General features: G+C 36.1%; 1 protein-coding gene, 1 long non-coding RNA gene and 1 pseudogene across 3 annotated transcripts; 2 read left to right on the top strand and 1 right to left on the bottom strand.

Annotated features, from left to right (window-relative positions):
- Nucleotides 1-6,248: 6,248 nt before the first annotated feature.
- Nucleotides 6,249-8,549, bottom strand: LOC147280295 (uncharacterized). Of its 2 annotated transcripts, XR_015123526.1 has the most exons (4): nt 8,196-8,549; nt 7,991-8,091; nt 7,161-7,215; nt 6,249-6,576 (listed from the first exon to the last, which is right to left on the bottom strand). It is a non-coding gene; the product is annotated as an uncharacterized LOC147280295 (long non-coding RNA). The 2 variants fall into 2 exon arrangements; XR_015123527.1 differs by lacking the exon at nt 7,161-7,215 and having other exon boundaries at nt 8,196-8,548.
- A 666-nt stretch (nt 8,550-9,215) lies between these two features.
- On the top strand, nt 9,216-9,872 carry LOC147280294 (vacuolar iron transporter homolog 4 pseudogene; annotated as a pseudogene).
- A 1,866-nt stretch (nt 9,873-11,738) lies between these two features.
- On the top strand, nt 11,739-12,059 carry LOC147280293 (VIT-like transporter 1a). The gene has a single exon (XM_086252172.1). It carries the CDS (start codon nt 11,739-11,741, stop codon nt 12,057-12,059), a length of 321 nt encoding a protein of 106 aa, XP_086108298.1.
- Nucleotides 12,060-12,082: the final 23 nt, after the last annotated feature.

The raw sequence follows: 12,082 nt of genomic DNA, 5'->3' as shown, positions 1-12,082 counted from the left end.
TCATTCAGTAATTAACTACCAGAAGCACCCATGTGAATTAACAATTAACAACAAAAAATCTTAACAATTAACAACAATGTGAATTAATTAATTTATTAGAAAAATTCCTTAGACACAAGAATTCTCTTTCTGAAGGGTCGCCACTGCAACCTTGACTACTGAAAATCAGATGTGCTTACACAATCTATAAGTACCCGATGGTGCATAGCATACATCAACTAACAGTGTGTCAAAATTGTCTTTTTTTTCTGTTATTTACAGAAACCAAAACTTTTATTTCCAATAAAATAGCAATAACTAGACAAAAACTACAATCGATCTGTTGCATAGTATGTACAAATTGTTAGAATGGTCTAAAAAGGAAAATAACTTTTTCCTAGAACTCGAACATTCAAGAACTATTCCAGTCTCATATAGGACATCACCAATCCACTTTATGGTATAAGCACCAGTGGAACCATTCAAATGCACCAACTGCAAGGGACAAAAGAATGTCCCTTCCATAAACATGTCTCCATCAAAGAAATAATCTTGCTATACACTGAAAGCACAGCTCCTCTACCAAACTTAAGACGATAAACAATAAACTAATAGCTCAAGTTAATACAACCTTTGAGAGCAGAAAACTCTGGGAATCCAACTAAAAATTAACTATAGAAAGAAAGAAAAAGGCAAGACTAATCAATGCAAGAGGTCCTAGAATTTCCATCAGCTAGATAACCAACAGGAAAAAAAAAAGTTTTTACATTAAAAGAGACCTTTTCTTGTTTAGTTGGTTAAAAACAATTGTGGCGTGGTGAACGAAACTCCCACCATTGCAAAGTCTACAAAGAGTCCAATGTATACAGCCATAGCTCTGTTTGTGGAGAGATTATTTCCCTTTTCGAACCCAATGAGGAAACTTACAGTTATGTCGAGACTCGCCCTCTGTGTTTAGGTGGTTGGGAGATAAAATCTATATACACTTAAATAAAAATCCAACACACAAAAAAAGTTCTTGTACAAAAAAAAAGGCCATTAACCCAACCCTAGGCACCAAAATTTGGTCAAAAACGAGTGATCCAAGATTCTAACAAAGGTTCCAGTATAGTGAAACAGATGACATCTCCAGAGACAGCAATCAGAGAGCACAAGGACACAATCCTACCTAGACTCTGTTTAATAGCAGGGTGCATGGTATCCACCAAACAGCCATATTGGGAACTACTACACATCCTCTATCATGAATTAGATGGTCCATAGCTTTGTTCAGTAAGAGAACCTATTCAACCAAGCCATAATCCCATCTAATTGGCTATAGGATTTTTCTTCATAGGGACCACATGGCTCGCAGTACTCATCAATATATCAAGACCCACCTTTGTCCAAGATAGAAACTGTAGTTTGCAAGTGAATACCGAAAAACAACAAAAAAACAAACAAACAAACTGGCATGAAAATAGAAAAGTCCATCATCTAATATTTAGCAAACTCATGCAGCGCCAATAGCACATGATATGCACAGAAGTGGCATTAACCTTGAAATTCTAGAAATTTTGCAACCCACTACAGTAAACTAAACAACAATAGCAAGGTTATACTATTAACTATCACAACCAAGCTGAAAATTAAGGCCTAGAAATGTTCTACCAAGTATAGATGGAACTACAGTTGAAAATACTAATTGAACTGGTCAAAATACATAGATGCAACACCAGTTTACACAGCATGTCCTTCCTATGAGTAAGGGCAAGCCAAATTAAGAGCGAACCTGAATTTGCTGGATGCCAGTCAGATCCTTGCAGAAATCACTGAGGAACTGATTTACCCAAACAAATTTACACAGAAAACGCCCTTGTGAGCAAACTCATTTACCCAAAAATTCAGAAACTAATTTACCCAGAAATTCATACTTCACCTGTCGAAAGGATCTTCAAGCGGTGGCGGCGATGGCAAGAGAGAGGCTGGGGTGCGACTGGTCAGGTTGTTCTTTGACGTCTGTGAATGGAGAGGCTAAGAGTCAGAGGGTGAGAGAGAGACAGAGAAGTGAGAGTGACAGAGAAGTGAGAGTGAGAGAGACAGACGAACTCACAATGAAGTCTGGGCCTGGAGTGGCGACGGCGACGGTGACTCCGACGATGAGTGTGTGACACTGATGAGCTGAGACAGTTTTTGCGAGATGGAATTTGCGAGAGATCGAGAGACAGATCGAGATCGAAGTGAGCTGAGAGATAGATCTAATTTTTAGTATATTCTGTATATGTCTAAGTGTTGGGACTTGGGAGTAGGACAAAAAAATTTAAGTCAGATAAAACACATTACATATCAGTGTTAGGATAAAAAAATTATAAGTGTTGTTTTAAGATATCAGTTAACAATTTATACTGATGTCTTTATAAGTTCTTAGAAAAATGACAATATTATATATCAGTTGAAAAAAACCATGTGATATCTAATAAAGTTTAGAAATCAGTAAAAAAATTATCTGATATTATAATTTTTATAATATCAGTTACATTAAAATCTGATATAAAATGGGTGATATCTATTGACATTTTTCTTGTAGTGGACTGAGAGGGCGAGGGCGGCGAGAGAGAGTCTGGGTGAGGCTACGTTATTTATTTTGAATGGAGAGTGAAATGAGCGGAAGTTCTGTGTGATTTGGGTTTTACCACTTTTTTGATGCATCCCTCAAGAAAGTGGTAACTCTGTCAAGATTTGGTAACTTACCAAATCTTGACTAAGAGTTACCACTTTCTTGAGGGATGCATCAAAAAAGTGGTAACTTCACAAAACTGCCTAAAACCCAAGTTACCACTTTCTTGATCTTAAATTCAAGAAAATGGTAACTTCACATCAAGAATGTGGTAACCACCTACGCATGCAACTGTATATAGATGAAAAGGCAAGTGCATTCTCTGAGTATAAAAAACAAGCTCCTGTTTGCCAATCAGGTTTGAACATGCAATCACAAAATTATATCTTGACCAAACTTACCATTTTCTTGATTTTTTTTCTCAAGAAATGGTAATATTAGCTCAAGAAATGGTAAGTTACCACATTCTTGATCAAAGTTACCATTTTCTTGAACCAACCATCAAGAAAATGGTAACCAAATCAGCCAAGCAAAACATGTTACCAAATTCTTGATCGTTCGATCAAGAAAATAGTAACTTGGTTCAAGAATGTGGTAACTAAGGCCAATCTTGACCAAAGTTACAATTTTCTTGATTTTTTTCCTCAAGAAATGGTAACATTTTCTCAAGAAATGGTAAGTTACCACATTCTTGATCAAAGTTACCATTTTCTTAAACCAAACATCAAGAAAATGGTAACCAAATCAGCCAAGCAAAACACGTTACTACTTTCTTGATCAATCGATCAAGAAAATGGTAACTTGGTTCAAGAAAGTGGTAACTCAGCCTAAGCTTGACCAAACTTACCATTTTCTTGATTTTTTTCCTCAAGAAATGGTAACTTTAGATCAAGAAATGGTAAGTTACCATTTTCTTTATCCAAGTTACCATTTTCTTGAACCAATCCTCAAGAAAATGGTAACCAAATCAGCCAAGCAAAAAACATTACAACTTTCTTGATCATTCGATCAAGAAAATGGTAAATTGGTTCAAGAATGTGGTAACCAATCTCAACCTTGATCAAAGTTACAATTTTCTTGATTTTTTTCCTCAAGAAATGGTAACTTTTTCTCTAGAAATGGTAAGTTACCATTTTCTTGATCCAAGTTACCATTTTCTTGAACCAATCCTCAAGAAAATGGTAACCAAATTAGCCAAGCAAAAAACGTTACCACTTTCTTGATTGTTTGATCAAGAAAATGGTAACTTTGATCAAGAAAGTGGTAACCAAGCCCAAGCTTGACCAAAGTTACCATTTTCTTGATTTATTTCCTCAAGAAATGGTAACTTTTTCTCAAGAAATGGTAAGTAACCATTTTCTTGATCCAAGTTACCATTTTCTTAAACCAATCCTCAAGAAAATGGTAACTAAATCAGTGGGGCAGAAAACGTTACCACTTTCTTGATCGTTTGATCAAGAAAATGGTAACTTCGATCAAGAAAGTGGTAACCAAGCCCAAGCTTGACCAAAGTTACCATTTTCTTGATTTTTTTTCTCAAGAAATGGTAACTTTTTGTTAAGAAATGGTCAGTTACCATTTTCTTGATCCAAGTTACCATTTTCTTGAACCCAACATCAAGAAAATGGTAACTAAATCAGCCAAGCAAAACACGTTACCACTTTCTTGATCGTTCGATCAAGAAAATGGTAACTTAGTTCAAGAATGTGGTAACTAAGGCCAATCTTGACCAAAGTTACAATTCTCTTGATTTTTTTCCTCAAGAAATGGTAACATTTTCTTAAGAAATGGTAAGTTACCACATTATTGATCGAAGTTACCATTTTCTTGAACCAAATATCAAGAAAATGGTAACGGAATCAGTCAAGCAAAACACGTTACCACTTTCTTGATCGATTGATCAAGAAAATGGTAACTTCGTTCAAGAAAGTGGTAATCCAGCCCCAGCGTGACCAAACTTACCATTTTCTTGATTTTTTTTCTCTAGAAATGGTAACTTTTTCTCAATGAATTGTAAGTTACCATTTTCTTAATCCAAGTTACCATTTTCTTGAACCAAATCTCAAGAAAATGGTAACTTCATCACTGGGCCAAAAAAACGTTTCGCACTACAACTGTGTATACACGAAAGGGCAATTGCATTCTCAGAGTGCTAAATACAAGCTCCTGTTTAACAATCAGGTTTTGACATGCAATTAAAAATTACACTATTTGACAAGTCTGGAGACGTGCCAGAGGTTCATTTTTTTTTTCAACTTGGGTGGGTTAATTTTATATTTTGGGCGAGGATGGAATTTTGGTTTCAATTTCAATATTTTGTGTTTTAATTTTTTTGTTTTAGTGATTTTCAGTTTTAGTTTTTTGAATTTTAAATTTTGTAGGGGGTTTTTTTTAGATCAAATTTTTTAAGGTATTAAGTATTAACAAGTTTAATGAAAAACCTTATACTAAAAGTCTAAAACTATATACATTACACATTTACATGTGTTTTACATTTTTAATTCATATATACCATATACACTATACAGTACTATACCCTAGAACTATAATAATTAATAAGTATAATGTATATTGGGTAAAGTGTATACCCTAAACCCAATAAAATGACCCTATACCCTAATAATAAGTATATAGGGTTTAGGATATAGGATATTGGGTTTAGGATATAGGATATCGGGTTTAAGTTTAAGTTTCTAATTTGACCAAAACCCAAACCACCCATATTTATACATTTAGACGGTAAGTTTAAGTTGAGTTGGACACATGCTATAGATCGTGATTGCGTGTCCAACTATGATTGTCAAACAGGGGTGCCAAACGATTACTTTGATATAGCAATTGCACATCAGGCTCGAAAGAATTGACAATGCATCAATATTGTATCAAAATGTTTAGGCATTCTTGAGTTGGGTAAAATTTGTTGAATATCAAGTACCCAAAAGTGCCAATACATATTTTGCCAATACACATGCTTGTATTTTGCTGCCCCTTTATGTATTAACCAAAATCTTTTTTTGTTTTTTAATCATTGAATAATGCTGTTATAATTGGGATCCTGAGCAGTCCCTGTCGAATCGTTTAAAATCATTTAAACAGATCAAACGCAATGGATGAATTGTCAAAAGAACAAAGCAAATGCCATTTGTTTTTTCAGCCCAACTGATATCCAAAACAAGATTGGAAATCGTAATCAAGGTTTTTCGATGTATAAAACCTCCTGAAACTGATATAAATAAACAAGATTATACATGTCAATTTTTAATGGGATTTGGATGTTATAAATGTTATTTATATTCCATTCTCTCATAAAAATCCATCCATTCAACAAAAATCCATCCATTCATAAAAAATTTCATCCATTCATTTAACTAATCAATATTTGTTCAAATACATGTTCCAAAAGCACGGAGAGTTTCAGAGACCAATTTTGATCCTTGGAGAACATAATGGGACCATTGGAAGTGGTTTGGAAAATATCAGCAACTAGCTTGAACACACTTGGTATGAAATACTAGTCAATCTTCATGTGTTGATTGCTGAGACGTTGCAGACCACACAATGGCAACATACTCTGCCTCTGCAATAGGTCTGGAGGCAAGGTTGCTTCTTCACACAATTTTAACATGAAGATATACATTGAGCGAACATAACTACCAACCCAATCTGCATTCATTAGTTTGTTTTCAATAATAGAGCCTTTTAGATCCCAATTCAAAAACTTCATGAGATAGCAAAGAAATACATAAGATAGCACAAGATACATGATTATTCAATTATAACTGCTAATTATAACTGCTGAAAATGGCAACAAAACAAGTAAGAAAGTACTGTGTGACATTTACTAAAGAAATCGGAATATTAATCTGTGATTTAACTTCTCAGTGTTATCTGCTATATGATACTTAGGTTATACCAGACAGAAGGATAAAAGAGTAGTACTTATCTCGGTGGTATAAGCTTCTGTGCTTCTTTTCCTCAGTTTGTCATGCTGGTCAATAATTCTGAAAAACAGAGAAAAGAAAAGTGGTAAGCATGCTAAATACTTGCTAAAGAAAAGTGGTAAGCATGCATATACTTGCTAAAGTGGGAGACTTGAATATATTGTGCCCTGGAAGAATTTCATGCTCATATATTGTCTGAACACCCATGCCCAAAATTTTTAACCATGGAATAGATTTAGTCTCTAGTTGTTAAAGTCAAAAGCGGCTGCCAAGTCCATGCAAAAAGTCTGAATTACTAGTGACCTTCCCATTTCTTAGCAAAAACTCAGATGAAGGGCCTTCGTTTTCTCTTCTCTACCTCTCTACTCCAATTTTTAGTCATGAATTTGACCAGTGCAGCTGATACCATATCTCCATCACAATTCATCATAGAATGTTTTTGCAGCTTTCTTGTAACAATCTCATAAGAATAAATTCAGTATCACATATAATCATTTACTTCAAAAAAAAAATGTAAAATCTTGTAAAGAAACATGAGCTGACAAACATAAAGGGAGCATTAAGACAGGAGCTCTGCATTTCATGAAACCTAGAGGTGTGGAGGTCAATTGTTGAACTCTTAGAGATTAAAATAAATGAATTACCATGAATCTGTTCCTTATGCTCAGTTGCAGTTTGAAACAATCCCACATTGAATATCTGAACATATTTTGATGAGTTAATAGATGATGCTATACATAATGCTTCAAAATATGAATTAAAATTGAACCACGTATGCAATTCAAACAGGTCGATAACATGTCATGCTATCACAGAATAAAAGAAGAGGTCCAGTGGCATGTTTTTGTATCAAGCACAAAGGTACAAAAACCATTTAAGCAATTATATGTAAGGTCCTATAGCATGTAGTTTTCACTACTTGCAGTGATCTACAATACCCGAGTACAGGACCCAAAAGGACGTATCTAAGCATTGTAAAATAATACAATGCTTAGATGGGAAAGAAATCTTTAATACAAATTTATTATTTAAGAAATAACCAATCAGAAATGGAGCCAATAAAGTAAGCCAGAAATTGTAATGCCACAGGCACTGATCCAATCTACCATTTTCTTCTATTAAAACCTTGAACTAAAATATAAAATTGGTCTTTCAATAACAATAGAAAAAAGCATCAACATCAGCAGATTAGAGAAGAGCAAGCACATGGCCATAGGAAATATGCTATCTACACAAATAATAGGAAAAATAAGATGCGGGATTAGCCTTGAACTCCAGAACAAACATACACAAAAATAAAACTTCAGACAATTTTTATCTCTCCCTGATAACATTAGATTCAGAGAACGTAACAGTACAGGTAATGCAGGTACACATAGTTGCACATATCATAAATTCCTGCATCAAGGCAGCATACAAAACTGTACCCATACATACCAACATGTATCCAGTTTAAGGATAGAAAAAAACATACCAACAGATCTTCCTCCTGGACTCTGTGCTGCTATATGTGAAAACCCAAATCGGGGAAAAAACCAATTACATTTTCTGGCATAGCAAGAAAAACCAATTCCTCTGAAATCCATACAAGTAAGAGAATTTAAATACACAAATTTTCAGAAAGCCATTGCAAGGTAATTGACAAGATTCACAATCTCTCTATGAGGACGCAATTATACCTCTGTAATGATCCGGTAGCGACCATGACCTGATACCTGATCCCCGAGAGAGACCTCGAAGCCGCTAGAAAACTCAGATCGCCGGCGAAGGGGTTGGATCTGTTCTCCTTTGATTCTCCTTCATGATTGAATTTTAGGTCTAAAGGAGGACACCCAGACGATCAGTGTGTCGAGAGGACGATGTCTTGGGTGGTCGGTGTCGCAACTCCGCCGGAGAAGGCGGATGGCCGTCACGAAGTTCAATCGGTTCATCGATTTCGACATGGTAAGTGGTAGACGAATATTTGGGGCCGATTTTGTCAACGTTGCCGCCGGACAGCTGGGTTTTGATCGGAGAAAGGGTGCGGGAGAGAGAGGGTAAAGAAGCAGATGAGATTTGCGTTTTTTGTTTGCGACTCAGAAGGATTTCTTTTGTTTTGTTCAGTTACCTCTTTCTCTCTCATTATGGGCTATCGATTCAGAACTTCTGAAGGCATTGTATACCTGCAGTCATTATAGAATTTCCCGTGGATAACCACATAATTTACATTAATTATAGCAATCTTCCTAACTCTGTTAATAAAAATAAGTATTGGTTTTATATGTTTGCCAAGAGTTTTCTTCAATATATTTACTAAGAAATATTAATCTAAGAGTAACTAAAAGTATATATATATATATGTATGACATCAATCCTAGACGAAAGAATAAAAGAAAAGAGAAATGGCCAAAAGGCCATTGACCATTGAAAATTAGAACATGATTATATATATTTTATGTTTATACTTTTAAATATTGCAAGAGGCAAAGCAGAACAATTAGTTATATTTAAACAAGTAATAAATAAATTATGAGGTTGTCCATTGCATTAAGCCAGTGCCTAGTATTCCATTTTCTAATTTATCACCATAATATTGATGTCCTTCACAAGCTCGATCGCCCTCTCTCTGATCTGATCGATTGTGAAGAATTAACTCTCTCTCTCTCTCTCTCTATTTCTCTCTTTCTCTCTTATATCTCTAGCTAATTTAATTGTACCACATGGCTACCTCTGCACCTCATGAGAAAGTGCACCATATGGGAGTTCCAGTTTATCCAAATGATGTAGAGCAACAGCAATGCAAGGAGGGAAAAGAGAGCAATTTTGACTACACTCAGAGGGGGCAGTGGCTTCGAGCTGCAATTTTGGGAGCCAATGATGGACTGGTGTCTACTGCTTCGGTGATGATGGGTGTTGGGGCAGTCAAAAGAGACATCAAAGCCATGCTGCTTGCAGGGTTTGCAGGGTTAGTTGCTGGGGCGTGTAGTATGGCAATAGGAGAATTTGTGTCTGTGTACACTCAATTGGAGATAGAGATGACTCACTCAAATGAAGGAGTGAGTGAACAAGATACTAGCAAAGAGAAAGAGAAGCTGCCAAATCCATTTCAAGCTTCAGTGGCATCTGCCTTTTCCTTCTCAGTCGGTGGATTAGTCCCATTAATAGGAGCTGCATTCATAAAGGAGTACAAGGTGATGATTGGTGTAGTGGTTGCAGTGTCTAGTTTGGCATTGGTGGTGTTTGGTGCTGTAGGAGCAATTTTGGGAAGAACTCCAGTGCCAAGGTCTTGTGTTAGGATGCTGTTTGGAGGCTTGATGGCCATGGCTATTACTTACGGCCTCACCAAGTTGATTGCTTATAGTGGAGTCAAAATGTAACACTAGCTCGATAATCTCCACATACCTTTTCTTTTCTGCCAATTTCACATTTCCATATTCCTAATATATGTTCAGTACGTACGTGTGGCATGCATGATTCACGTTTATCAAATAATTAAGGTTTATTAATTGAAAGCAAAAACAAAACAAAAGGTTTGTTGGTATTGAACATGAGACTGTTAGGTTTTATAGAGAGCATTTTTGCTCACCTCCTTTAACTAGGGTGTATGCTCACCTCCCTTCTCAAATCATGACATCTGTTTAAAAAATTAACCCTAAGTTAACATATTGTATATTGTATATTTAATTATTTTTTATTTTTTTTACACATTCTCTCTCTCTCTCTCTCTCTCTCTCTCTCTCCTTTGCTTTCTATCTCTCCCGGACTCACATTTCTCCTCTCGCCTCTCTCATCTCTCTCGATCTCCCCTGCCGCTGCCACCCCCCAGCCATGATATCGAACCAATACCAGATTTCATCTATGAGACCTGAGTGACTGAAGGCCGAAAGAAGAGAAGCAAAAGTAGCATGATCAGGCTTTAAGTTTGTCTCTGTCATCTGGAGAAAGAGTGCCAGAGCTTCCTCTCCATGCCTATGAACTCCATAGCTGGCAATCATGGCATTCCAAGAGTCTCTGGAACCCATTTGATCAAAGAGAGCACAAGAATAAGGAAGGGATCCACATTTAGACTACATGTCAATGACTTCAGTACCCAAAACTTTATCAAAATCAAGCCTTCTCAAAATATAGCCATGTATGGATTTACCCAATTTTAACGATCCAAAATCGGTGGGATTTTGGGGGGTTTCGGTGAGAGGAGGCTGGGGGTGGGATTTTGGGGCAGTGATTGCTGGAGGCAGAGAGAGAAATGCAGAGAGGTGAGTTAAGCAGAGAGAGAACGCAGAGGAGAGATTGAGAGAGTTTTGTGTAAAAAAAATAAAAAATAATTAAATATACAATATGTTAACTCAGAGTTAATTTTTTAAACAGATGTCATGATTTGATAAGGGAGGTGAGCATACACCCTAGTTAAAGGAGGTGAGCAAAACTGCTCTCGGTTTTATATTAGAGAATGTTAATGTTATCGATCTTTTAATCTGTTTGTGGTTGAGTTAACTTACCCTTGCTCATCAATGCATTTTAGGTTTTTATATGTGTATTTTGATGGGAAAACTAATTATGATAAACGTCTATCTTAATTTTAAGCAAGTGAGAATCCATTATGCTTGAATATATTTTTTTTTTTCTCAAGTGGATTTTCTCAGGGCCCTTCCAATAAGGGATCCCTCATTTAGTGTTAAATGAGGGATCACCCTGTGTGGCACAACCGAGTCGTTTTGTGTTAATCAGAACCGTCCATTTTTTACATCTTCATTGATAGATCATCTCTGCAAAAAATCAGCTAAATCGGAAATCGTTTAGCCGTTTGTTTAAGCGGTCAAAGTTTAAAACAAATGGACAAACAACAAATTCCTCTATAAACACCTAAACTTTGACCGCTTAATCGAACGGGTAAACGATTTTCGATTTTGTTGATTTTTTGCAGAGATGATCTATCAATGGAGATGCAAAAAATGAACGGTTCGGATTAGCACAAAACGACTCGTGTGGGCCCCACAAGGTGATCCCTCATTTAACACTAAATGAGGAATCCCTTATTGGAAGGGCCCTCTATATATATATATTATATATATATATATTGATGTTCACTGATCAGTTAGGTTGATTGGTCTAATTTATCACCATAATATTGATGTCCTTCACAAGCTCGATCGTCCTCTCTCTGATATGATCGATTGTGAAGAATTAATTCTCTCTCTCTCTCTCTCTCTCTCTAATATCTCTAACTAATTTAATTGTACTACATGGCTACCTCTGCACCTCATGATAAAGTGCACCATATGGGAGTTCCAGTTTATTCAAATGATGTAGAGCAACAGCAATGTAAGGAGGAAAAAGAGAGCAATTTGGACTACTCTCAGAGTGGGCAGTGGCTTCGAGCTGCAATTTTGGGAGCCAATGATGGATTGGTTTCTACAGCTTCAGTGATGATGGGTGTTGGGGCAGTCAAAAGAGACATCAAAGCCAAGCTGCTTGAAGGGTTTGCAGGGTTAGTTGCTGGGGCGTGTAGTATGGCAATAGGAGAATTTGTATTTCACTTTAAGTTCTCCAAAATTTTGAATTGAAAACTCATATATAGACTAGTACA

The sequence above is a fragment of the Dryas octopetala genome, chromosome 7 (genome assembly GCF_963921425.1).
Source record: "Dryas octopetala chromosome 7, drDryOcto1.1, whole genome shotgun sequence".
Lineage (NCBI taxonomy): Eukaryota > Viridiplantae > Streptophyta > Magnoliopsida > Rosales > Rosaceae > Dryas > Dryas octopetala.
This window is presented reverse-complemented; position numbering and strand designations above follow the sequence as displayed.

Coding starts and splice junctions, on each gene's coding strand:
- LOC147280293 (XM_086252172.1), top strand. CDS start 11,739: ATGGCTACCTCTGCACCTCATGATAAAGTGCACCATATGGGAGTTCCA.